The 27,917-nt window shown below is 44.8% G+C and overlaps 1 protein-coding gene across 4 annotated transcripts in view; it reads right to left on the minus strand.

Moving 5' to 3' along the window:
* PTPRG (protein tyrosine phosphatase receptor type G) overlaps window positions 1–27,917 on the minus strand; it is a 774,814-nt gene that overhangs the window by 161,920 nt on the left and 584,977 nt on the right. For all 4 annotated transcript variants that reach the window (XM_051852247.2, XM_008260863.4, XM_008260864.4 and 1 more), the window contains exon 6: window positions 11,022–11,088. In XM_051852247.2, coding sequence (XP_051708207.1) covers window positions 11,022–11,088 — 67 coding nt within the window. The remainder of the gene's footprint in view (window positions 1–11,021; window positions 11,089–27,917) is intronic.

Consider the following 27,917-nt stretch of genomic DNA (forward strand, 5'->3'; position numbering starts at 1 on the left):
CCTTTCTGCAGTACCGAATGTGGATTATCACAGGGCGCAACCTCCGCACTGTTAATTGGGATGATGAAAGGGAAGGACAAGCCATGGCCACAGGGCCATCTTGTCTACAAGGTGCAGCTGTCTTCAAAGCTTCAAGAAAAAGGTGGATTTTTTTCTGTTTTAAAATATTTATTCATATTTTATTTATTTATTTTACTTTTAAAAAGATTTAACAGAAAGGCAGAGTTAAAGAGAGAGAGAGAGAGAGAGAGAGAGAGAGAGAGAGAGAGAGACTGATTTTACATCTGCTGCTTCACTCCCCAGAAGACTGCAAAGGCTGGAGCTGGGCCAGAATGATGCCAGGAGCTTCCTCTGGGTCGCCCACATGAGTGCAGGGGCCCAAGCACTAGGGCCATCCTCCAGTGCCTTCCCAGGTGCATCAGCTGGGACCAGGATCAGAAGTGGAATACCCAGGACCAGAACCGGCACCCACAAGGGATGCTGGCATGGCAGGTGGCTGCTTAACCAGCTATGCACTGTGCCGGCCCCAAAGTCAATGAGTTTAAGAAACAAGCATGAGATGGAAATTATGACCAGGTAATCCTAGGAAGTCACCCAGAAACCCCAGGGAATGGCTGAGTTTAAAGACTCTCCTAGGGCCAGCGCTGTGGCTCAATAGGCTAATCCTCCGCCTGCGGTGCCAGCACACCGGGTTCCAGTCCCAGTCGGGGTGCCAGATTCTGTCCCAGTTGCCCCTCTTACAGGCCAGCTCTCTGCTGTTGCCCGGGAGTACAGTGGAGGATGGCCTGCACCCCATGGGAGACCAGGAGAAGCACCTGGCTCCTGGCTTCGGATCAGCGAGGTGTGCCAGCCGCAGCAACCATTGGAGGGTGAACCAACAGCAAAGGAAGACCTTTCTCTCTGTCTCTCTCTCTCACTGTCCACTCTGCCTGTCAAAAAAAAAAAAAAAAAAAAGACTCTCCTAGAGTGGGAGTCCCACTTTATATTACCATTGAGTAAAACAAGGCTCAGAGAGGGAAAGAGAAGGAATGAATCCACCCAGGACCACGGAGAGGGAATCTGGGTCTCCAGATGCCAGGTACTGGGCCCTGTGTACTTCCCCATTCTTGATCCCCAAGTACTCTGTTCCCTATCTGCAGCTGATGATGGAAATGAGATCAGGTGAGGAAACCCACCCAAGACTGAAGAACTCTTTCTGCTTTTTAAACATCAAATTAATCTTGACACTGCCCAACTTAAAATCTTCCAGGGGCTTCTCCCTTCATCTAGAATGAAATCCAGGCTGCTAAATGGCCTTGAGGCCCTACAGGACCTGGTCACCTCTGCAGCATCTCTCTTGCCTTCCCCCCTTGTTGACCACCTAGGTGCCCCCTCACCTTGCTGTTCCATTTTCCTAGAACACCCCTCTGCCCACCCTCCACATGGCTGAGCACTTTCCACCCTCCAGGAATCTGATGAAAAGTCATTGTGTCTGGTGGTGTGGCACAGTGGGTTAAGCCAAGACTTGGGATGCCTGCATGCCATACTGGTGTGCCTCTGATCAAGTCCTGACTCTGCTTCTGATCCAGCTTCCTGTGAATGCACCTGGGGAGGTAACAGATGATGGCCCAGGTGCTTCAGTTCCTGCTACCCATGAAGGAGACCCCGATGGAGTTCCTGGCTCCTGGCTTTGGCCTGGTCCACACCCAGCTTTTCTAGGCATTTGGGAAATGAACCAGTGGATGAAAGATTCTTTCTCTCTCTCTTGCTCTTCCTCTCTTTCCTTCTGTCTCTCCCTCTTTCTCTGTCACTCTGCCTTTCAAATAAATATTTTTTAAAAGTCACTATCTGACTGCCTGATTACCCTATCTTAGTACATTATGCATAGATTTCAAAATGTTCTTGCATGAAAAATGAACATCTTTCAATTCTATTTTCCATGAAGTTTTTGAAGTCTGTTCTTCTGTCACCCCCTCATATATCACACTTCTTTCATTTCCTTCCAAACAACTGTTCACTTGTTTCCTGTCTGTCTTTCCCAACAGCTGACTGTTGCACAAGACCAGCGATCTTGCCTGAACATATATCCAGTATCTAAAATACATCCCAGAATATATAGTAGGTGGCTAACAATCATGTTAAAAAAAAAAAAAAAAAAAAAAAAAAAAAAAAAAAAACAGACAAGCCCAGCAGCAGTTGGTGTATTTTAAATATCCTATAAATCCTAGTACATCTACATCGCCATCACTCAGCAATGCATCATTACTTCTAGCACACTAATAAAGGCAACATGTTGCTAACTGAACAATGACATGGTTTCAGTGCAAAGAGGCATCATGATTTGAGTTGTTGAAATATTAAGAAATGAGACCCAGAACTGATGAACTAGCATATTTATATGATTCAACAGGATTCACAACCCAGGGCCCCATCAGTTTTCAGAGTCTCACAAAAGCTGCAGGCTCAATTGTTCTATGTGAGCCACAGAGAGGGATTCTCATGGGGCCATGGCGGGCAGCAGCACTGACCCACTCATGCTCTGTTTATACTGACAGCCTCTGTTTACTTGTCCCCAACTCCATTCCACACTACAGGCTGTGCTGTGGTTCCCTTCCTTCGACCACCTCACAAGTAGGGTGCAGAAACTCAACCAGGGACTCCTGCGGCCTTCCTTTACACAAGGCTTCCTAAACCCGAGAAGCTGGTATCAACATCCTGATGAGGCTGAGAATTCACCAAGGATATGGGCTGAACACACCTGTGTCTCGCTTACACTCTGTGAAACTGCCTACTATTGGTCTCTTGAACAGGCTGGAAGGCTCTGTTCCCAGCAAGACGATGTCACCCAACTGTATGCCCAGCACCCAACACAACACTTTGTTCAGTAGGTCTTTGATGTGTGTCTGAAATAAAGTTATCAAACTAATTCCTAATTGACTTTAAGTCAAAAGTGGGCAAAAACATGCCCAAGCTGGCCAAATCTGTAGATAACTATTTCTACAGATGAAGTTTTACTGGCGCACAGTCACGCCCATTGGTTTACATGCTATCTCTGGCTGCTTTCAGGCTGAGCTGTTACAACAGAGAGTGCATGGCCAACAAAGCCTCAAATACTTGCTATCGGTCCCCTGCCAGAGAAGGCTTGCTGACCCCTGCTCCTATATGAAGGCCAGAGCATTTAAGAGGGACTGAAACAAGCAATGTCATGCCAGCATGAATAGGGCAAACTGCACCGGGAGGCAGGAAGCATGGAGCTTATTTTCGCCTCTGAAACACTTTCTACCTGTGGGCAGAGGATTAAAGGCACACCTCTCCTCGCCTTCCCCACAGGCACAGTCCAGAGAAAACCCCAGAGGCCCCTATCATGGCTAGAACAACCAGGGCTGTTGGGAAGTCTGAGCAAGGGAGGGAGGGAGAGAGCCCACCTGATTAACTAGAGCCCCATATTCAAGCACCTGGACAGGCACGCTCAAGAGTCATCAACAGCCACCCCAGCACAGTTCAAAGGCATCCAGCTCCCTTGACTGTTATTAGTGGTTTCAGTTGACCAAGCACAGCAGCATTTTGATTGAAGGGTTGATGGTGGAATGAAATGCATGTTGACATTAATGTTTCCAAAGAGAAACTATACGAAGATTGCAGTCTTTTGTCAACAATTAAGAAAATGAATGTGACATTTAAATTTTACAAGCAGATAGCAACAAAGGCCCAGTACCGCCACTGAACCGTGACACTGCTCTCCCCGCTCCTCAACAGGGTTCTTGTAGCTGTAACAGACACAACTACTTTATTTTAGCTTCTTTAAAACTCTGTCAGTGACCTAATTTGCAAAGGAGGAACTGGGAGACTCAAGAGTTAAGTGACTTCGACAATAACCTGGAAGTTAGTTGATGCTGGAATTTAGATGCAGGCCTAGCAGAGCAGAAAGAAAATGTATTTCAGGATGTAATATAATGAGGTTCAAATCTTTGGTCTTCTGTATGAGCAGAAGATAAATTGGCCAATCTCTCTAGATCTCACTCTACTTATCCACAAAATGGGAGTGAAATATCACTGTGCAGCTGCTGGGATTAAAGGAGATGGTAGAGACCATCCAGGCAAGGCAGAGGTACACAGCTGGCAGGCAGGGGGTGGGGGTGCTGATAAGAAGCAGATGTTTCTTCCTTTCACTCATTTGCTGATTCTTTATCCTATACCCTTTCTCCTGATATCCACAGGACTGGCCACCCCAAATCACCACGGTCATTCTCATCTTCATCATTTCATCTTTACAAGACTCAACTAAGTCATGCAATGGGGTTCACTGCCACCACCAGGTAGTGAAGCAGGCAGGACTCAGAGCTCCCTGTTGTCACACGGCCTCCAGTCAACAAGTAACAACAATGACGGTGACGATGGTGGGGATGGGGAGGCAGGGGTAGCAGCCAGCACTGGGTGCTTATCCTGTGCTAGGCAGTTACACACAGTAAGTCACTCAATCCTCAGGAGAAACCAGCAAGGTTGGTACCACTATTATTTCATTGTGCAGCTGAGCAAACTCAGCCACAGAGCCACAGGCGAGAGGAAGTGATGTGCCCAGGGGGTACAACTCACCAAGCAGCACTAGTATTCCAGCCCGGAGTCTCTCCTCTTGCACAACACTGCTTCTTCTAAACCAAGGTGACTCACAAACACACCAGGACGCAAGGGAAGAAAATCTAGCAAGGTAGCTCTAAGCACTTTAGCAAGCAACATTTACAATAGATAACAGAAATGCTATCTCTGCTCGTCACATCCCATTGAAACAACTGAGAAAGGGGCATTTTCCTGGACTCCCAGAATCCTGTCAAAATGATAAAATACTGAGAAAGTAGGATGGCCAAATGAGAACCAGACTCAAATTCGAATCTAGCCACAAAGGAATCACTTTTGAAGTTCTTTTAGGTGTTCCATCGTTGTTAATAACAATGTTAGTGATCAAACAGAAGCTGAACACCATCCTGTTTCCTGGCTTCTAAGAAAAGAAATGGAAATAGCCTACATCTATGGCGGTGGATCTGCTGCACCAAAACCCAGGAAACTGTGGAAATGGCTTAAGTGTGCCTGTTTTTAGAAGATTTTGAGATCAAAGGTGTTCAGATAAGCATCAGCTCTTCCCAAATCTATATAAGACATGAGCCAATTAGCCAAGACCAGAGTGCTGCATATTTATAGCACACTTCAGGAAAGTCCCATGTAATTAAATGCTAGAAACACACACTTCAAACAGGAAATTTTGTCCCATGTTATGATGTTCAAAATTATCAGTGAGCTGTAGATAATATAGCACTGGTTTTCCCATTCAAAACAAAGGAAATAATTGCCATGATTTCTTTCTTTAAGGTCACCATTAAAACAGAATCTGCATTAGTTCAGCTGAAACACATTTGGATTACGTGATGATGTGGGCAAGATCAAAACTGAAGCCCATCTCTTTTAAGTCTGTTAAATGCTAAGCAAAGAACTGAGTATTTACAGGATCCCAAGTTAAATGACTAGGTAAAGGCAACACTGCTGGCAGAACTACCACAATAGCCACCAAAGAGATGAGGCAAGGTTGGCCACTGTCTTCCGTAACGAGCCAGAGAATAAATGTGTGATGTCAGACAATCTCTGTCACGTCACTACTCTTACAGAATTCTCTTACAGAACAAAGCAGCCCTAGACCAGTATATAAACAAACAAGTATGGCTATAGTCCAAGAAAACTTTTTTTAAAGATTATATTACTTATTTGAAAGATTTACAGAGAGAGTTAGAGACAGAGAGAGAGAGAGGTCTTCCATCCACTGGTTCAGTCTAAATGGCTGCAATGGCCAGAGCTGAGCCGATCTGATGCCAGGAGCCAGAAACTTCTTCTGGGTCTCTCACATGAGTGCAGGGGCCCAAGGACTTGGGCCATCCTCCACTGCTTTCTCAGCACATTAGTAGGGGGCTGGATGGAGGCCTGCAGCAACTCGAGCTATTCTAGGACTTGGTCCACAGGTTTGTTAAGGAGAAGATGAGGCCCCGGGACAAGGAGATAAGATGGGGAAAACATCCCATGGTGAGTCCAGGAATAAACTAGTCACTCAGAGGGGATACTTGTGATCCTGTCCTAGCCTCAACTTCTGTGGCTGGATTTTAGCCAGAAAAGCTTCCAAGAGCCTCCTTTTGTGACATTAACAGGTGCTAACTTTCTTGTCCTTTCATTGATTGCCTTCTTGGAAGAGCCACGGGAGGGGAGATGAGGAGAGCAGCTGACTCCCTCTGACCAGCAGATTTCCTGGAGTCTGAGGCAGATTCTAACCCCCACCTCCAAACTTCCTCAGATGGAGAAAGAAGGCTTCCTGCACCACAGTCAGGGGAAGGGGACAGGGACAGTGGGCAACGAGGAGCGAATGGACAACACCCAACTACAGAGCAGCCACCACTAGCAAGTTTCTGTTCAGACAGAGAAAACCAGCGGTGGGCATCATGGTCAAGACACTGGTTGGGACGCAAGGGTCTGGGTTCAAGCCCCAGCTCTGCTCTGATTCCAGTTTCCTGCTAATATAGACCCTGGGAGGTGGGAGTGATGGCCCAAGTAGCTGGGTACTTGCTAGTTGGGTTGGGTTCTCATGCTGGTCGGCCACTGCAGGGATCTGGGGCGTGAACCAGCAGATAGAAGTGTACATTGTCTATTTGTCTGTCTCCCTCTGCCTCTCAAAGAAACCAAAAACCAAAACCAGAAAAGCGATCTTTTTCAGCTGATTTGCATGAGTTCATGTTTCAGTGCCTGCCTGCTAGAAGGGACACACACACACACACACACAAGTGCATATCTTTGGGTGGGTACTCTGAAAACATAATCCCAAAACTTGAAAGGAAAGATAAACACATTTTAACAAACAAAGGACATAATGCATTTTTCTTAACATTGAAAAATTGGGTAAGATAGTTACAAGGGAAGATTATAATAATAAATCACATACAGTTGTGTATGTGTGTTTAAAGGATGGGTTGTAAACAAATGAAGACTAGCCTAACTTCATAGGAAACACCACTGATGTTAGGTATGCCTGTTCCCAAGTGCTGCTTCTCACATACAAAAAGCTCTGCACATGACCAAATCAATGCAGCAACAGCATTCACAAATTCTCCCCTGAATCTGTCTTCTCCAGTGGGTGTTGGTGGTAGGATAAATAGAACAATTAATTGCTTCCAATTATTGCTCAATAGATATTGACACATAGGAACTGAATCTGTGGCAAATTGCCCTCACTGTATTCTATTCATATTTCTTCATGTCTCTCCAGCTTGTGAAGAACACAAGTTACATAGAAAAATGAACACACCAGAAACAAGATGTCATGTGGCCAAGAAGTTTCTAGAGTGTCTCTCCCCAGTACTACAGACAACAGGGATCAGGACCTTAAATGGACCACATTCTCTCTTACAGACACACACATTCATTTCCACTCATCTGGCCTGAATTCTAAGCTTTCTCTCTGCCTGGACAATCGATACACTCTTTAAGCATTAATGATCACTTTGTCTGAGACACCTCCAGAGCCCTATGTCTGAGTTAACGTTTGCTTCTCCCCACTTTCTAATGCCATTACCTGTTTAACCGTGTCTTTCCCAAGAGCGTGCAAAGGCACTCCACGAGGGCGGCTTCATGCACTCTGCACCTTCCCTTGTGGAGTACCTCTATTAGGCCTTTAATAATGAGGACAAAACAAACCAGCACTGTTTGGAAGAGGCTCTACGCGCTGTGAAAGTGAGGGGAGTGCGGTCAAGAACAACCTTTCAGACTGCGACTTCCTTCCTTCTGGAAGGAAGTGGAGAAGCTCTTTGCCACTCATGGGAGTATACCCCCGAGATCTTCTTTCCAGTGATAAGGAGTACTTTGGGGACTCACCAGTATCCACACTGGGGCCACTCTTCCTGCGATGCACCATGTGATATCTAGACCTAGTAGGGGAGTGAGAACTGGGCCACCTTGTGCAATGCAGTCCTCCTCCTGGGTCTGCTGAGGGCTTGGCCAAACCTTCCTTAAAGTTGCCTATAAAGAAGCTCCTGGGAGACTCCCTTTTTCTTTCCGAGGTGTCAGCCCCACACTGTCGTCCTAATATTCCCTGCCACTACGCAGGCAGTCCCTTCCTGCCAAAACCTATCCTTGCACTTCAAGTTCCATTCTGGTGCCTGCTGTACCAAAGCCTACAGTGAGCAACCACCAAGTATGGTGGGCTGGTGTGATCAGATTACTCAGCGCCATTTCAGCTGATGGAACACCCAAAGAGCAGAAAATGGTGTTCATAGATAAATTTCATTTGCTGCCAAAAACTTAGAAATCAGTGCATATTTTTCCTTATATGCATTTTCATGAATTTTTGAAGACCCTGTACATGAATGGACTTCAAAATTTTTTTTTCATCCAAGGAAATTCATCTTTAAATTCTATTTTCCAGGAACAAAAAAAGAAGGAGAGAGAGAAGGGGTGTGGGAGAGAGGGCGCTCCCATCTGCTAGTTCATTCCCAAAATGTCCCCAACAGCCAGGGTGAGGCCTGGGAGAAGCCAGACGCCAGGAACTCAATCGAGATCTCCTACATGGGTGGCAGGGACTCAACTATTTGACCCATCATCTGATGCTGCCCAAGGTTCACATTAGCAGGAAGCTGGAATTGAGAGCAGAGCGAGATACTGAACTCAGGCCCTCTGATAGGAAATGCAGGTGTCCCAAGTGGCAGCTGACCCAGTAGGCCAAACGTCCACCTCCATGAGCTGCCTGAAGTACCACTGTATATAAGATTCTTCCTAACAAAAGACTGCATTTAATGAGAAATTAACATTGTAAGATACGACTCCCAGAGCTGAAGAAATGAAAGCCATTTCTGATCTGCAACAGAAATCCATATTGATTTTTCCCTTTACACATCTCCATCATCATTTGCAAGCCAGAGCCGCTGTGAAGGGCACAATTATTTATGCCTTTTCAAATTAACAGATCATACAAATCCCTCACAGCACCTTCCTCTGAGAATACTTCTAATTCCAGCCAAAGGTTTTTTCTTTTTTTATTTTTAAACTATTTCAAACGTCCATTCCCTTTTGGAAGGATGATATAAGCCTACTGCTTCCTCTTCCCAATCAAAGCGAAACCCAAGTGGGCATTAGTGTGCTCCCTTTCATGCAGTTTTCCATTTTGCACTGTCACTTTCACGTCTGTATTTGACTCCACCACTTGGCTAACATCTACCAGGCTGACACTTGCCAGGGACAATGAGCTACACACACCTGGTTTCCGGCCCTCCTGAAGCTCAAGACGTCAGGAGATGAGTACATACACACGTAGCGTTATTTCAGACACATTAGGTGCTTTGAGGAAAGACACCTGGGATGATGTGACAGACAGTGATGGGAGTGGCAGGATTTGGGATTTAATAGGATAATTAACAAAAAACTTTATAAGGAGCAAGATCTGAACAGACAGCTGAAGCCTAAGACGGAGATGCCTGTGGTGTAAGCAAGGGACAGACTCTGCAGTAGAGGATCCAGCACAGGCTGGCAGGGGTGACACGCGGGGCCACCTAGGGGAAGAGGAAGGCATCACTTCCCTTCCCTTCTAAGCTCTGGAGGGCGGGCCTGGGCCTGGCTTCGTCAGTGTTCTAATTCTGGGTTAGGAGAGTAGGCAAGCAACATAATCTTGCTGAACAAGTAAGCAGACTTCCTGTCTAGGTAGCTATTTTTTGCAGGTCTCCTCTGACTTCCCAATTAATGAGTAGTGTTAAACGCACATCCCAGGCATCACGGCAAGCCTCCACAAGCCAGCTGATGCGTTCCCACATCCAGAACATTCGTGTTCCCACCCAAATTCATACACTGAAATCCAACACCCGAGCTGAGGCCTTTGTAAGGTCGTTGTCATGAGGATGGAGCCCTCATGAACATGATTTTCTCCTGCGGCCAAGATTAGGTACTGGGAAGAAGCAATGGAGACACTTCCTAAAATTCCTAAAATGAACTCCTCTGTGGGGTATTTTGCTTTACCCTATTTTTTCCACCTGGGTTTTTTTTTTTTTTTTTTTTTTTTTTTCACTGTGACCTGCTGCAATACCGAACAATTATGAGGACAGAACAATTAAACCCAAAGTCTACTTGGTTCCACAACACCCTGACAACTGGTGTTGAGTCCCCCTGAAGGAGGAGGGAGGACGTGTGGTAAGCTCTACAGCGTTCACTCTGTCTAAAGACAATCCTCCCCACAAAGTGGGACGGCATTTTATCACAGCTGTGGGAATGAAGGGGAGATTTATGATGGTTACTAATGCCATTTCTGTCAATGTCTTTGGAATTCTAATTAGATTATTAAAACTTTTGCAAATCATTACACTACATAGGCGCTCCCCACCTCACTGCGACAAGGGTACTTTTGAAATTAGAGGATCCTGATGTCACAGGTAATGATGCATTGCTGATAATAAAGCTGGCAGGGAAACTCCTCCAATAAAAACCAGTTGGAAAAGACAGAACCCATTTATCTTACTTTCTCTCCCAGTATTCTGCCTGAGGATAAGAAGCCTGCTACACAGAGGATCGGCCAAACCTTTGTCCATTCTAATAGCCGCGTGAGCCTTACGCACAGGCTGCGAAGTTTAATAACTGTTCTGTGCACTTATATTTTTCCCCTAAATCAGAGAGGCAAATGAAGAAGTTTTGTAAATGGGAAGAGACTTGAAAAAAGAGTACTTTTAGGACAGAGATGAGACAAATGGTAGGTTCATCACCTAGAAATACTACATCTTAGGGCATCCTGATTGATAACCTATGCATTGAGAGAGGTACCTGAAAAGAAATAAATTGCTTACTGTTAACCCAGTCCCATTTGCAGGTAACAAATGGGCCTGCTCTTTACCCATCAAATAATGGCTCAAACGCCCTTGCTCATCAGTGGATGAGCAATGGGTGTCACCCTCTGTCCTCTGCGAGATAACCTGATTCCTTTAGGTGGAGATCTGAGCCCGTCACATCCCAGCAACAGGAAGTAAATGTGGCTTACTTACCATGATGTACGACGCCCTTCAACCCGTGGATAATAGGATCCAGTGCGGAATTGTCCCTTGGACTGACCTACATGTAAAGGAAACATGATTGGTTAAATCTATCCTGGCATCAGACACAACAGCCTCAGTTTAATCTTCTAAAGATGAGGGGCGAAAAATAGATGTTATCTAGCAAGCTGCTCAGGTCTCACTTACAACTATGGCTCTCACCAAATGCAGGCGATTTATGACATAATAAAATCAAGTGAGGAAGTCTAAATCAAAAGAAAGAAACTTCTCAGAATACATTATAACAGGAACAAAATACCACACTCCTAGCAAAACCCTAAAAAGCAACCACAAGACTTTCCTCTTGCTTTGTTTTATTAAGAGTCGGTCCTGATGGGCTAAGAAGTCATGGAAAGTCATCAGAGGGCAATCCATCACTAACTGCATCTTTCAGCACCTTCTGGTTACTGTGTTTTTCTCTTCTTTTTAGAAAATGTATCAGTGCCCTGCCAGCCTGTACAATTTAGAAGGTTCCCAATCCCCTGTGAGAAATCACACACACTTTAAGCAGCATTTCTAAGAATTACTCAAAGCTAAAGAGGAAGGCAAGAACAGCTCAGAGAGGGTCTCCCGCCCTCATTTCCTCCTGGACTTTTTAACCCTCCCCTCACCCCCACCAAAGTCAAGCCTCTTTGAATTGATCCCATAATTTCCTAATGCTACTGAGCAGAAATTCCCATGCCTGCCTTTTCAAGAAGATTAAAATCCCATGAGCATACTAAAATTACTGTTTTAAGACTCTTTCTTTTAGAGGAAATGATATCCTGAAATGTGCTGCAAAATTGTGCAAAAGTGGACAGCAGGGGGCATGAGTGGGGTATAGATGCAGGAAGAGCAGCCTTGAATCAATCACATATGACCTTGGGTGATGAGTATAGAGAGGGGTCATGTTATCATTTTCTTTACTTTGGTGTTTGTTGAAAATTTCCAAAAACTAAAGTTTTTTTTTTTTTTTTCAAAATTCATGATCTATGATCAGCATAGCTCTGCCTTTCTTCTTTCTCAGGGATAGCATTTACATTTAATCCACTTCTAACATAATGAAGTTGACATATTGACGAACCTCTCAGTGTGTAGCAACACCCAACTTGATGTTTCCAAGTTAATGCAGAAGCTACCCTAGATGGAATTTTAATGAGTCAGAACATCTTCCACGCTCTTTCCCACCTTGGCAAATGCCCCCTGTGGGGCTCCTGGTTTGCTGCTCTTTCTGACAATAATAACCCAGACTTCACATACCGCTCTCCTCCTCTGCCCCAGCATCTCCTGGTGAGAGCAGTGGTTCTAAAGCGAACATGACTGTGTTCTCCCAGGTGAGCAGTGATTACGTCTGGAGACATTGCTTCCTGCAACAACTATGGTTTCTGGGTAAGAAAAGGGAGAAGGGCTACTAGGAAGAGGCCAGAGTAGCTACTAAGCATCTTCAGAAGATACCCCACCCCTCTAACCCCAACTCCCGCTGAACGCATTATCTGCCTGAGTTGTCAGTGGTGTAGAGGTTGAGGCTGAAAAAGCCTGATTAGAAGTTCTAGGAGTTAACAGGAATTGCATCTTCTCATCTGAGGTCCCAAGCTAAGTCTAAATTCGGAACACAGGTACCGTTATATACAGTGTCATGTTTATAGAGTAGTAAAAAGATGTGGAGTTCCATACATCATAAACACTGGGAAGGATGAAAAAAAGGATCACTCAATGGAGACCCAGTTGTACCAGATCACAAAAGTGGAATTTTGGGGGCTGGCATGAATGCACCTCCAAATTGCCTAAGAGGACACTCGAGCCAGGGGTCTCACACAGTGTTTGAAGCATTCAACATTCCTGAAGGCAAACATCCACAGGACACACCAAATTAAAATCCCATTTGCACTGTGGCAAAAAAGAGAATCACAACTCAAGAATGCAAGATAAGAGAACATAACTGGTAAGGGTGTCCAAAGCTCAGAACAGAATAAAATAAGAGTCCAGAGAAATACCTCACATTGGGTTAAAGTTGTAAGCAAAATCTTTCTGACTCAGTGTATGATGCTCGTACCAGGCAAACCACCTATAGTTACCCTAGGATCTCTAGGAGACGGCCAAATAGCCACCTATTCCTCTCATCCTTGTCTCATGCAACTTTGGACTTCAGATTTTTCTACTTTTCTACCAAGTGGATATGCTAATGCCTCTGTCCATCAATACTGTGCTTGTCCACATAACTTGCTTTAGTTACTGGGAAATTAGCGGACGTGATGCAGACAGACTTAACATTGGAATCTTGAATCTACCAAGTGGAGAATCCCAAATTAGCCTTCTCGAAGATGAGAGACCACACACAGCCAGCACAGACAGAGGCAAAGGAGGTCTTTTTACTTACTGCCAATACTGCACAGCCATGTGAGTCTATCTGAGCCCATCAGGCCTCAGGTGAACCACTGGCAGTACACAGGAAGCATCTAAACTGTACCCAACCAGAACTGATCGGCCAACCCACAGAATCATTCAATAGTAAGATGCCTTTCGTTTTAATAATTGAACATCATTTGACCACAATTTAGTGGCTATGAGTGTAGAGACGGAAGATGGGGGATAGTCACTCACAGTAATTGTTTTCTTCACCAATATACTTTGCTTATGGTTTGTCTTAATGGTTTCCCAGTGAGATTCCACATCACAAGACCCAGCATTTGCTGTCCTCCCGATCAGCTCCTGTGGCTCCTCCCAATGACAACGTTTCCCAGCCACGCAGCCCTCTTATCTACAGTTTTGCTTTCTGAGATTTCAGTTACTTGTGGTCAACGACAGCCTGACAATATTACATAGAAAACCCAGAAACAAAGCACTTGTAAGTTTTAAATTGCACCCCAGACTGAGTAGTGTGATGAAATCTTGGGCTGTCCCATCCTGCCCTTCCTGGAAAGTGAATTAATCCTTTGCCCAGTGTGTCTATACTGCATATGCTACCAGCCCTTAGTCATTTATAGCCGTCTCTATTTTCAAATCAACTGCCAAAATGTCATAGTGCTTGCTTCAAGTAGCTCTTACTGAACTGAATAATGGGCCCAAGGTGGAAGAGTAGTGATGCTGGCAATTCTGTTACAGTACATTGTTCTACTACATTACTATTGTTCATCTATTTCTGTGATGAACTGATCAACTCAACTTTATCATATCTATAAAAAAACAATATCAAGGTACTTCAAAAATTTCATGAAAAATGGAATTAAAAGAGAAATTTCTGGAGCTGGCACTGTGGCATAGTGGGGTTAAGCCACTGCCTACACTGCTTGTATCCCATATGAGTACCAGTTTTAGTCCCATCTGCTCCACTTCCCATTTGGCTCTCTGGTAATGTGTTTGAGAAAGCACAGACCATGGCCCAGATGCCCGAGGCCTTGCCACCCAGTGGGAGACCTGGATGAAGCTCCAAGCTGTTGGTTTGGCCTGGCCCAGTCCTGGCCACTGTGGCCGTTTGAGGAGTGAACTAGTAGATGGAAGATCTCTCTTTCTTTGTCTCTTCCTCTTTCTCCTTCTCCTTCCCTCCCCCTCTCCGTCCCCTCTCTGTCTGTTTCTCCTCTCTCTCTCTCTCTCTGTAACCCTAGCTTTCAAATAAGTAAATATTTTTTAATAAAGGGCTATTTGCTTTGGTATTTTCAATTTTGAAATCCCTATCTAGTTTTTTCATAATAACCATTTTCCATGAACTTTTGAAAGACCCCATATATGCATGATAGCAAGTATTTTGTACCAAAAAAAAAAAAAACCTTACTCATTTTTCTCATAACTTTCTGCAACACCTGGTATATAGAGTTCAGTGGTATCCAAGGTTTCGGATACTGAGAGTACTGGAATGTATCCTCTGTGGATAAGGGGGAAAGCCTGTTCTTTGCTCTTCCATCCCAAATGAGAGAAGATGTTTGCAGGGGAAACCTTTAACACACTTAGTTTTGGCTGATGATGTCAAGGTTCCAAAAGCATTCTCCGAATCTTCCACAAGTGACACCCACCAACAATATTTGTGGGCCATGTAAAACGAAGTCAGCACGCAAAGCCAGGTGCCATTTCTGATCATTTGTGATCACAGCATCTCTGTGCTTGAGTCTCAGACCAGGCCTCACCTGAGCCCAAGAGCCTGACTCCAGATTCTAAGCTCTATCATCAATGGAAAGGTGTCTTCTCCACTGTTCACCAGGCCCCAAAGCGCCCCCTGCTGGCTTATGTGGTCGGGGTTGAGAATGTGGGTGCAGAGAAACAGAGAGGAAAACAGCAATCATTGGCTGGCCCAAATAACTTACTAATAACACTGAGATCATTTTCCGGTCTAAGCTTTAGTTCCAAAACTCAGGGTGGAGATTCAAAATAGCAAGGCTCAACCCATACTGAAATAATCCCTTCCACTCACTGTTTCAAAAATTTGCCACTTAAAAAAATCCTTGATATAAGCTAAGCAATTTGGGTAAATTGTAAACATGACAACAGCAAAGAGTGGTGTTTTACTAACCCATGTTCTTGTTCTGTTTCCATTCCAAGGCAGAGGAGGCCAGGGGATGGAGAAAAATAGAATTCTCAACACTTTAAGGGTTTGAGTTCCTTGTCTGTGAGATGGGTATAAAAATCTCCTAATGTTGCTATGAGAATTAAAACTGTCAAGCTTAGAATGTAATACCAATTACAAATGCAGAATCTGTTAGGGAAGGGTAATATTGGGCAAGAAGTTGACCTACACCTAAAACCTCTAAATGAATGTCCAAGAACCGCTTTTCTAGCCATGAGCTTCTTCATGTGTATGGCTCTCAAAGTCATACTTCTTTGAGTTCAAATTTCAAAAGATCCAAATATATGTTTTATTTGACATCTGCTCAATTTTGTAATATGCTGCTCCTTTTAAAGCCACATGAGGAGTTTTCCTGGCACTTGAAATCTGCTTCCTTCCACTTTAAGATCAAAGGAGCTATGCAGTAATATGGAGAAGGCAGCAATTGTACAAATGAGCTTAAAATGGACTAGAAGAAACAGACACCCCTTTCCCTGCAGAGTCGGCGCTCTCATCGCAAAACTTAGCTCCTGGCACTTTCATTTCAGAGCGGCTTCCATGGCATTAGTCATCTTCAAAAGGAGGGCACACAGACACGTTGGAGGCCTCCGAATTAAAGCTCCCCAGCTGTTTTAGATGTAACCAAAGTACACAGAGACACTGGCAATACAGGGAACCCTGACTCGTGGCTTCAGACTAAAGGCCAAGTTCATATGAACACTGATGAAATCTACCCTTCATAATGTCTTCTTCTGAAATACAGGCCCACCATGAAGAGTAAGGAATCATCAAATTAGTATCAAGTTGTCAATCATCTCCAGAGATGTGTTTGTTATCCAGGCTTGCCAGGAGGGCCACTTATTTCTGCTTGAAGCAAAATGAAATGGAGTCAGGGAGGCCCTGTAAGACTGCACGTGCTGGCAGTCCCCTCTCCTGCCCCCTGTGCCATTTGGCCCTTGTCTCGGATCCTAATAATTTTCAATCTATCAAGTCCTGGCCATCTGCTGCATAGGATGGCCAAGATAACCTACTTGCCTTGAATCCGACATCGCCAGCTGCTCCTTTGGTTCCATAAACGTCATACTCAGCCAATATCCTCTGCTGGGAAAAAGGATTTACGGCTGCAGAGGGTGAGTGGTTACACTGTTAACCATGGCTGCAGGGGAAAGTGACAAATAGTGGGACCAGGGACTCTGCACAGGCATCCTAATGGTGGAGATGAGGATCCATCCACTCCCATGGTTAGCAGGTGACTGGGCATCAGCAGCTCGCGTGTCTGGTCAGGACCCGGGTAAGCACTTTCTCATGAGGTCTGACTCTCTTCTTTCACAGCTCTCCCTTAAAGAGCCACAGAGAAGAATGCTGGAGCTTGCTTCATTCCAGCTTCAGCACCCTAGGTCACCATTCACCACAATTTGGCTCCAGTTGCTGCCGAGAAGTTCCTGGCATAAACCATTCGTAAGCTGGCTATTTTCGCACCCTTGCATTTCAGTTCACCCTTACCTGGAGAAAGAACACTAACAAGCTTCCTCTGCTAACAAGCTGAACACCTGTCAATAATGTAGGGAATATATCTATGTCCAAGACAATGATTCAGGCATCAAACTGCGAACTGCTGTGCTGTATGTAAGACATCCTTTCTGTCCAGAGTTTTTCTAGCACTCACAAGCAGCACTTCGCTTCTTGTAGCGCCTATACTCCTAGTTTCTGATATAGAAATTTCTCTTTTCCTTTTTGATATCCCAACATCCTTTTCTTTTTTTTTAAGATTTATTTATTTATTTGAAAGTCAGAGTTATACACAGAGAGGAGAGGCAGAGAGAGAGACGTCTTCCATCCGATATTTCACTCCCCAATGGGCCGCAATGGCCGGAACTGTGCCCATCAGAAGCCAGGAGTCAGGAGCTTCCTCTGGCTCTCCCACGCAGGTGCAGGGGCCCAAGGACTTGGGCCATCTTCTACTGCTTTCCCAGGCCACAGTAGAGAGCTAGACCAGAAGTGGAGCAGTCAGGTCTCGAACCAGTGCCCATATGGGATGCCGGCACTTCAGGCCAGGGTATTAACCCGCTGCGCCAGAGCGTCAGCCCCCCAACATCCTTTTCTAGTCTCGTCTGCTGGCCACCACAACAATCGGACTAAACAAAGCAGAATCAGGGATGCTAGTGCATTTAGAATCCCAAGCTGCCAAGGCAAAGAGTCAGACAGAAAAACAGAGACACAGTTCAGAATGTGGCATGTCAAGAAAAAAGGAATTCGGCAAAGCTGGAGGACTTTTTGTGAAAGGAAGGCTTTTATTCTCCCCATCATCAGCTAATATCAAGTGCGGACTCCTGGTCAGGAGGCAGGCTTTAAATTCAACTTCTCAACTTCCAGAGTCACACATGGAGCCTAAGCTAACAGACATGCAAAACAGAGGCTGCTTACAGGGCCCCCGTTGGAGGGCAAGGCCGTGGCCCCGCATCATCAGTCATTTGCCAGCACTTGCCAGGGACAGACTCCTGGGACTGGCTTCCAGGGGCAGATGAGAAAACCCCTAACTCCTCAGTCACAGGAAGGGATTAATACGAAAAGGAAACACAATTATAAATGCTAATAGGATTCACCCTCTCTGCTTCAGATAGAGCTTCAGAATCGACATGGCTTACTTACTGCTAATTCATACTACGAGCAGAAGCTGGTCAGTTCACAGTTACTCATCTCCAGAGAATTGTGATTCATAGCCACGGAAGGCCAAGGAAGGAAACTAATACGGAGCTCTCGGTCTACTACAATTGACTGTTCTCCGTGCCCTGGTTCCATCTCTCTGGTCCACCAGAATATTTGCCATCCAATCCTCACAATTGGCTTGGAGGAGGCTGTGACTGGAAAAAGCAATCCCACAGGGCAACAGCAAGGCTGGTAGCAAATCTGTACCACTGCAGATCTCGCCAGCAGCAGGCTGGCTCGTTGTCCATGGAGGCAATTTCTCACCTTCATGAGAATCAAACTGGCATGGGCTAGGCACACAGGTCCACTTCCTCTGGCTTTGGACTCGCTTAGCAGCCTATTTCAAACAAAGAAGGGGAGAGAGCAGGCAGCCTGGGGCACCTGGCAAATGGTCTTTCCCTGGGGGCCACATTGTGAATTGTGTCTCTTTGTCTTTTTAATGCACTGTGTTTCCAAGCCAAGAAGGTGGTAGGGAAGGCTGCAGAGAAAGTCAAGTTGGACAGTACCGCCTGTCCCACCCCGGGCAGTCTTCAGTACTGTCATAACCTTGGATTTTTTTAAACAAGGGAAGGAATAAAGTCTGAAATCTGGGGGAGCCCCAGGCTAGAGAAGCTTATGTGTGGCTGAGAGATACGCTGGGAGTCGGTGTTGCAGTCCTGGGCAGCTCCGACTTTGCCTTGTTAATAATCTGACCATGCTCTCCAAAGCCCCAACAATATCAAAGGCTTAGGGGAGAAAGCAGAGTTGACTGTGTCCACACAGAGCAAGGGACTTCAACCAAAACACATTAGATGTGAACTTTCACCCTTGCTTTTTCATTCCCTCCAAGCAAAAAGCTGCTTGGGGCACTCCACATACAAAAGACTCAGAAACCAAAAAGCACTGTGTGGGGACGGCTTCAAATCCCCACCATGTATGCGGCAAGAGAAAGAGAAGAGACAGGCTTATTGGATCAAAGGGGTTGCCGGATTGATCCTTCTGTTGGAAAAATGCCTCCTTAGGAGCAAGTAAGGACATCAGTTTGTATTATTAGGCATGGGGAAGACTTGGGTAAATACCCTATAGGTGTCATACATAAAACGTTGAGATGACCTGACTTATCTATTCATTGTATAAAGAGGTGACAGGGGAAAATGGCATGGTGCCCCTAGTCCAAATTATAAGCACCCAGCTCTTTAAACTCACTCATTCCTTTGTAATTTCTTCCACTCGAGGGTGGGCTGGAGTGCATTTCTTTCATCCGGTAGAACGAGGCAAAGGCAGAGGGATGTCACGTCCATGATTTTGTTATAAAAGATTCTAACCTCCATCTTCCTGGCAGATATCACTACTGCCTACTGGGCTTGCATTCTTTGGAGAAGTAAGTGGTACGGTCAGAGAAGCCCACGTGACAAGGAATTGAAGGTGGCCTCTGAACTCCACAAAGCCCCCAAGGGACTGGTTTCTGCCAACAGCCTGAGTGAGCCGAGAAATAGATGGCTCCCCCGCTGAGCTTTCAATGAGGCTGCAGCCCTTCCCAAGCCTGTGAGAGGCCTCGAACCAGAGGGTGCAGAGACACTGTAAGAGGACCAGCGCATGTGGTTTCAAGCTCATCAGTGGGTGCTGTTTAAAGCTAAGTTTGCAGGAAGTTGTTACACAGCAATAGGGGCTGGATCCTGGGCCATTTCAAAACAGATCGCAGATGCAACTGATCAGAGCACAGTGCTCACCCCTCACAGAGCTGAGAGTCAGGCTCGGGAAAACATTCACACATCCCTATCCTCCCTAGACTGCTGCACCAGCATCAAATGGCCATTTCCAGCCCTCTGAAGCAGCTCTTGTCCCTGTCCGAGCTCAGCTATGTTGTACCACAGGCTCTAGAGTTTGCCAGGAAGGAAAACTCCATGCAGGAAAACTTGATTAAAAATAATATTAATAATAATAAGCAGACCCCAAATAAGTTAAGCATCGCTGATGAATTCTGGGACGAAGAGTTTGCAGCAGCTCTTAGGCTGAAACAAACACAGGAAAACAATCCATTGCAGTCCACTGCAGCACTGAGAGCAAGAGGCCTTCATGATCACGGATGTCCCCAGGCAAGGTGCAGGGCGTAACACAGTGGCCTGAGACGCTGCGGTTTCAGATTCACAGCGTGCAAGTTACCCCCAAATGACGCGCACTGCCAACGCTTTTCTAACAGGGAGTATTTCCACTCTACTTCCTTTGAAGTGCTGAATGATTGCTCCCATAATGTGCTCTCTAGAGATTGATTAAGTATCAATTCCCTCTTCTAAGCAATACCTCAGAGGCTAGTCCCTATGCCAACCATGCTTGCCTGTAGGGTTGCTCCTGTAAGACTACCTAAAGCTCCCTGTCACTATTCCTTGAAACAAACCTGTTAACTCCTTAAACATCGCACTTTATCCAGGCACAAAGCAGTGCAAACTGCTTTAAGGCATCTACCATTAAAATGGCCAGAATATCTGCTTTAAGAGTCTTAGTTAAGCAATGTTTGGGGTGTGTGTGTGTGTGAATACATATACATTAAGCAAACAAACACCTCTACAGCCACTAATGATCGGGACTCCTTTCAAGGCAAGAGGAGTCTAAAGAAAGTTCAGCCCTGTCTCACAGAGGAGACACAGATTAATGCCAACTCAACAGTCTGCCTTTGTATTTAAAATGCACCTGAACTGAACAGAGGATAAAGTGAGGTCGCAATGAGAAAAGAAGAAAACTTTCCCAGCAGGCCTTGACTGGCAGAACAGGCCAATTTTTGCAGAACCACGTGGAAAACCAGACTGTCTGTTCCTAGCAATCATTGCCTCTCTGGCCAAGTCTCTCTCCTCTGAGAAAATAACGGAATTTCTTCACAGAGCATGCAGTCTACTTCTTTAGCAACAGTGCGGAGGTGCTTTCAATTCTTCTAGCAGTTCAGTTGAAAAAACTGGTAAGGAGGGGGCAGACATAGGTAACAATCAGCCAAGAAGAGGCTGATTTTACATCAACTGCCACCGGGAATAACCTGGGATCCACTGACTCCTTACTAGACAACGCAGATGGATACCCTGTGATGCAATGTGAACAGGCAGTGAGATTAGGACACAGCTACCTCGGTATACGAGGGTGCTTAAAAGTCCACGGAAGGGGCCGACAGGGTGGCACAGCGGGTTAAGATGCTGCCTGTGATGCCGGCATCCCAGATGAGTCCTGGTTCGATTTCTGGCTGCTCCGCTTCTGATCCAGCTCCCTGCTACTGTGCCTGGGAAGGCAGCAGAAAATGGCCCAAGAAATTCAGGCCCCCGGTACCCATGTGGGAGACCTGGTTGAAGCTCATGGTTTCGGCCTGGCCCAGCCTTGGCCGTTGTGGCCACATGGGGAGTGAACCAGCAGATCGAAGACCTCTCCCTCTGTCTCTTCTTTCTCTCTGCAACTCTGCTTTTCAAATAAATAAATAAATAAATAAATACTTTTTAAAAAGTTAATGGAAGATGGAATTAAATAATATATTTTGGTGCAAAAACTTTTGAATATATGCCTATGAGGAGTCTTTAACAAGTTCAGGGAAATGTATATTATGAAAAAATTATGCCTGCATTTCAAATTTGTTTTGCATCAAAATAAACCTATCTCTTAATTCTGTTTTCTATGAATGTTTTTAAAAAAAGATTTACTTATTTGAAAGTCAGAGTTATATAGGGAGAGAGGGAGGTGGAGGGGGGGAGGGGGAGAGGGAGAGGGAGAGGGGGAGAGGGGGAAGGAGAAGGGGAAGATAGAGAGAGAACTTCCATTCACTGCTTTACTCACAAATGCCTGCAATGGTTCAGGCTGGCCCAAACCAGAAACTGGATCTGGACCCAAGAACTCAATCCAGGTCTCCCAAGCGGGTGGCAAGAGCACAATGCCTTGGGCCAATGCTGCCTCCCAAGATCTGACTGGCAGGAAGCTGGAGGCAGGAGCCAGAGTCAGGGATTGGGCGAGAGTGCCTGAAGCACTGGGCTTGAAGCCGGCCCCTTGGTGAACCTCGTAAAGCGCCTCCCCTCCTACTTGGAGCAGTTTGCTGCAGCCAGGCCTCTGCCCTGCCCTCCCTGCTGACTACAGCGCTCTTCTCTCACTCTTTGCTGCAGGGGCAACCGGGCTGCTGGGTGGCCCGGAGGAAGTCCAGGCTGTGGGGGCCTTGGAGCTTAAGCAGGTCAGAGGTCCTTGGCCCCTCCAGTCCTCTCCTGTTCCTGTAACCCATCCGTCCTCAGACCGCTCAGCTCCCACCTGCCTCAGCACCTACTTAGAACAGACCAGAAGATGCTTACTTGAAGGAGGGCTTTGGTTTGGTTTTCTGAAATGATTGAAAAGTGGACTGCAATTTGGAGGGAAGGGCAAAATCAAAAAAAGAAAAAATAATTTTTTTAAAAAAATCACGGTAGTATTAATCTTCCAGTCTTGGTCTTTTTCTGGATCAGAATTTGCTTTTAACTGATCTTCAAAGTCATATTGTCACAGCTCCAATCACAGTCCCCTGGCTGATAGAGTGTGGCAGATGTCAGCAAACTATGGTCCTGGGAGCGAGTCCCACCCACTGCCTGCTGTTGGAAATAAAGTTGTAGCCAAGTTTATTCAATTAAATATCATCTGTAACTGCTTTTGTGCTAAAACAACAGGACCGAGCAGTTGGGACTGAGGCCTCACAGGCTACAGTGAGCCTGGCCCTTTATAGCAAACTTTTGCCAATCCCAGTTTTAGGAAAATATGTCACTTAACCCCTAAACCTCAGTTCCTCAATCTCTAAAATGGACTTACTAACAGTACCTCCTTCTTGGCTGCTGACTTAGTCAAGTGAGATAATCCCCAGCAAACAGTCTAGTGGCAAGCACATATAAAGACTTCCATAAAAATACCTAACTTTGGGGAAAGCCTTTGGTGCAGTGTGGACACCACATGGGTTGCCTACATCCCACATCAGAGTATGGAATTTGAATCCCAGCTCTGCTCCCAATTCCAGCTTCATGCTAATGCGCACCCTGAGAAGGCAGCAGGTGATAACTCAAGTACTAAGGGTTTCTACCACCCACGTGGGAGACCTGGTCTAAGTTCCTGGCTCCTGCCTTTGGCCTGTCCCAGCCCAGCTAATGTGGGCATTTGGAGAATGTACCAGCAGATGGATGATCCCTCTCTTCGTGTCTCTCTCTTTCTCTCTGCATTTCAAATAACACGAAAATAAATAAAAAGTAATGGAACCATCAAGTTATTTTTAAAAGCTTCTTTATACAATATTAATTATATTAGTATCAGTGTGAATCTCTAACCATTTAACAGCCATGCATCTATTCATCAATTCATTCAAGAACTCGTACATTCAAAAAATGCTATCTAAGCACCTAGTAAGTTCCAACAGTTGCACTAAGATATATCTTGCTACCAATATAACTACGAAATGAGCAAAAACAAAAAGAACAACAGAAAGTGGAACATTTCTCTCCATCAGGTCTCAAAGTCTGTGTGTTACGTAACAGTGATAAAAGTATTAGGAGATACAGCATTAGTGCTATGTCAGCAAAAGTATGAGTGTGCTTTGATGCAGATTCACTGGGACAGGGAGCCTGGTGTTTGTCCCACAGTTAGTCTTCAAAACTCTTTGGGGAAATGTCAGATGATCGTTTCATAGGGTTCAACAACCAAGCAGGTGCCCTGATGATGGTGCAGAAATCGCCTCAGTTTTATGAGATGATGAACCACATCTATCCGGAAACATCACAGCAAAATCTCAGAAAACCCAGAAAGCGCTTATCAAAGGTGTGGTATTATTCAGACCTTGGTATCACACAGTCATGAATCAAAAAGACCAGGAGTGCACAAGGTACACGAGAGGGGTCTTAGAATGCCAACGTTGCCAAATGCAACCCTGTTCCCTGAGGCACCGTGCAAGGGTTCCATTGCTACAGCAGTATAGAGACTAAGCCGCCGGAGAGCAGCTTCTCAACCAACTTGGAGGAGGCCCTTTAAGTTCCCAATCTTTATTTTTCTAATTCCAGATAATGCCTTTATAAAGTGTATTGCATGCTCCATTGCCTTCTTGAACATAATTTAAACTTCTGAAAATGATTAAGATGGTCCTTGAGAATAATAATTGGGTGACCAGATTGTAATAAAGCAAAAGTCTCCGAGTGAAGCTCCCACGCTGAGTAGCACAGAAGGAAAGGACAAGCAGGACCCCTGGAGAGCGCTCGGTGAGTGCAGCGCATGCGCTTCAGTGCATGGACGTAGCAACCTGTGCACTGCCTCCTCTGTGCCTTCAAAGTTGTTTTTAAAGTATTGCCCATCAAAGGACTGGAACAGCCATTTTTCAAAACAGGAAATTCAAATGGCCAACAGACACATGAAAAATAAATGCTCAGGATTCACTAACCACCAGAGAAATGCAAATCCAAACCACAATGAGGTTTCACCTCACCCTAGTTAGAGTGGCCCTCATACAGAAATTCACAAACAATAAGTGCTCACCAGGATGTGGGGAAAACGGTACCCTACTCCACTGCTGGTGGGAATGTAAACTGGTGCAGCCACTGTGGAAGACAGTATGGAGATAACTCAGAAATCTGAACATAGACCTACCATATGACCCAGCCATGCCACTCCTGGGAATTTACCCAAGGGAAATGAAATCAGCATATCAAAGAGTGCTCTATACCCTCATGTTTATTGTAGCTCAAATCACAATAGCTAAGATATGGAATCAACACAGATGTCCATCAATTGAAGACTGGATAAAAAAAATTATGGTATATAGACACTATGGAATACTACACAGTGGTAAAAAAAACGAAATCCCATCTTTTGCAACAAAATAGATGCAACTGGAAACCATTATACTTAGTGAAATAAGCCAGACCCCCAAAAGTCAAATACCATATGCTTTCCCTGACCTGTGATAAGTAATAGAGTACCAAAAAGGTACTGTATACAAGTGAAATTGACATTTTGAGATTCGATGATTTTTCATAGCCTTTGTCTTGACTGTTGAGGAACAACAGTGTTTTCTTCTTCACACTATTTGTTGAACCCTACACTAACCCCACTTAGTGTAGGGTTAATCATATGACTATAAAGTTAAATTAAAAATAGGTCTTCTTAAAAATTATGAATGGGAATAGGAGAGGGAGGAGGAAGAAGAGTGGGAGCATGGGCGGGAGGGATAATAAGGAATCTACTGGAAGGCAGTAGTGGCAGCTCAGGAATCTGGGTCCCTGCCACGCATGTGGGAAGCGTGGACTGAGTTTCTGGCTTTTGGCTCCAGCCTGGCCTATCCTGACAAGGAGTCAATCAGTGGGTTGGAACATGCTCTTTCTCCTTCTCTCTTGCTCTCTCAAATTAAACAGAAATTTAAAAAGCATAACAAAAACCAACAGCTCTAAGACAAAGAGGTCTCTAGTTGTACAGACACTGAGGCTCTAGATGAGATGTGTATTGCGATCTTTTATTCTAAATTTTAATTGAGATATAACTTAAAACAGTCAACTACACAAAGGGTTAAGTCTACGCTGGATGCATTTTCACATTAGTGCAGAGCTACACAACGTCAGCCAGATGAAGACAAACATCTGCAGGACCCCGGAGGCTCCCTTACCACCAATGCTCTGGGCAATGGCCTCTCTGTAGATATTAATGGACTCACACATCAGTCTCCTGATTCAGCTGCTTTTACTCGTTGTTGTGTTGTTGTTGTCTATGAGATTTACCCATTGTTCCATGTAGCAGTAGTTCATTTTATATTGCTTTAGAGAACTGCATCATGTGAAAATATCATGATTGAGCTATCCAATGATTTGCCATATTCATAGAAAATTCTCCTTCTTTCTGTTGTATATACCATCACCTACTTAATGCAGTTTATGGAAAGGTTTTTATCCAGTGAATCACATCACAGCGGGGTGCACTGCTTCAGTACAGGAGGCAACACAGCAACAATATTGAACTTCAACTCTATTTAGATGGTACACCAAAGGCCTGCCTAGGACTAGGGTAGATTTGCAACCTGTCTCATAATCGTGGCAGTCAGCAGACCACCATGGGCATTTGCAAAGACTTAGTTAGGCCAAACTTTAGCTTGGGCCCTTGCTAAGTAGCTGGCTTTGGGTAACACACTTAATATCCTTGTCACTTTATCCCATCAACTTTGAAATTAAGGCAGCTTCAACAATAGCCTCTAACAGCTGTCATGAGAATGGATATCACAATCCATTTATTGAATGAGCACCCAAACACTGACTGTGGGTGTACCCGGAGAAGTTGCCTTCAATAGATGGAGAGCCTGATTGGCTAATTAAAAATATCATAGTAAGCTGATTTTTTAAACAACCGTCCTTACATTCTCTACCATCATTAGAATGTGCCTGGGATCAACTAATATCAGGCCTGGCATAGTTACACTCTATAATCTTTGTTGGAAGTCATAGATAATGAAGAGAAATTAATAATACTGACTTCAAGCAGACATATAAATGACATATTAATTCTCTTCTTTGGGTTTAGCTTTCAGTAGAGAGCAAACATGAATTTCATGGTTTTTCTTCCTGTATCAATCACTTTCCACAGAGTGGTGATCTACTTGCTTACATCTTCAGAGTCTTGAAAATCTGTTGCTATATGCTACATAACCAGATTTCAGATGGGAGTCTACACCAAAGATACACTTAAAAAAAAAAGATTTATTTATTTATTTGAAAGGCAGAGTTACAGACAGAGAGGGAGAGATGGAGAGAGGCAAGAAAGAGATCTTCTATCTGCTGGTTCACTCCTCAAATGGCTGCAACAACCAGGGCTGGGCCAGGCTGAAGCCAGGAGCAAGGCGCTTCATCTGCGTCTTCTGCATGGGGGCAGGGACCTAAGCACCTGGGCCATCTTCCACTGCTTTCCCAGGCCACAGTAGAGAGCTGAATTGGAAATGGAGCAGCCAGGACTTGAACCAGTGTCTATATGGGATGCCGGTGCTGCAGATGACAGCTTAACCTGCTATGCCACAATGCTGGCCCTGATAAATACACTTTTTAATCTCCCCAGGGTATGGGGAATTTTTTTTTTTCCTGGTGTGATTCCCAGTCATCTACGTTGCTATTGAGAAGATAAACTAATAGGAAGGTTATCTGTGAATTTTAGATACTCTGTGCAGCATCTCTCGTGAAACCTGAGGGAGATTAAAATTCCATCTTGATTGGGAATCAGGCCACCAGGGAACAGAATAATCATGAGGCAGGATGATAAGAGGGGAAACGAATGTGATGAAGGCCTGAAAAATCTATATTTTCCTAATGCCCTGGAAATCTATAAGCTTTGATTGTGCCTGTGGACAACTGGGACAAGTTGAATCCCACGTTAGCAAAACAGTACCCACGAATACTAGCCCCAGAGTGTAAATTACCACCTTTATTTTGTGTTTAAAAAAATAGTGACTTTTACAACTGACTTACTATGTTTAGAGGTCAACATTCTTTATTCTGTTTCTTACTTTTAAGCATACCGATGTTAAGTACTCTGGCTAACACAACGAGAAAAGTCAAAGAATGAGATTTAATAATTAGCACAAGAACCTCCAGTTAAAATAACCACCACCCCAAGTCTAAAATGCAAAATGGTAAAGAGGAAATGATGGCTTGGGTATT

Source organism: Oryctolagus cuniculus, chromosome 10, assembly GCF_964237555.1.
Source record: "Oryctolagus cuniculus chromosome 10, mOryCun1.1, whole genome shotgun sequence".
Classification (NCBI taxonomy): domain Eukaryota; kingdom Metazoa; phylum Chordata; class Mammalia; order Lagomorpha; family Leporidae; genus Oryctolagus; species Oryctolagus cuniculus.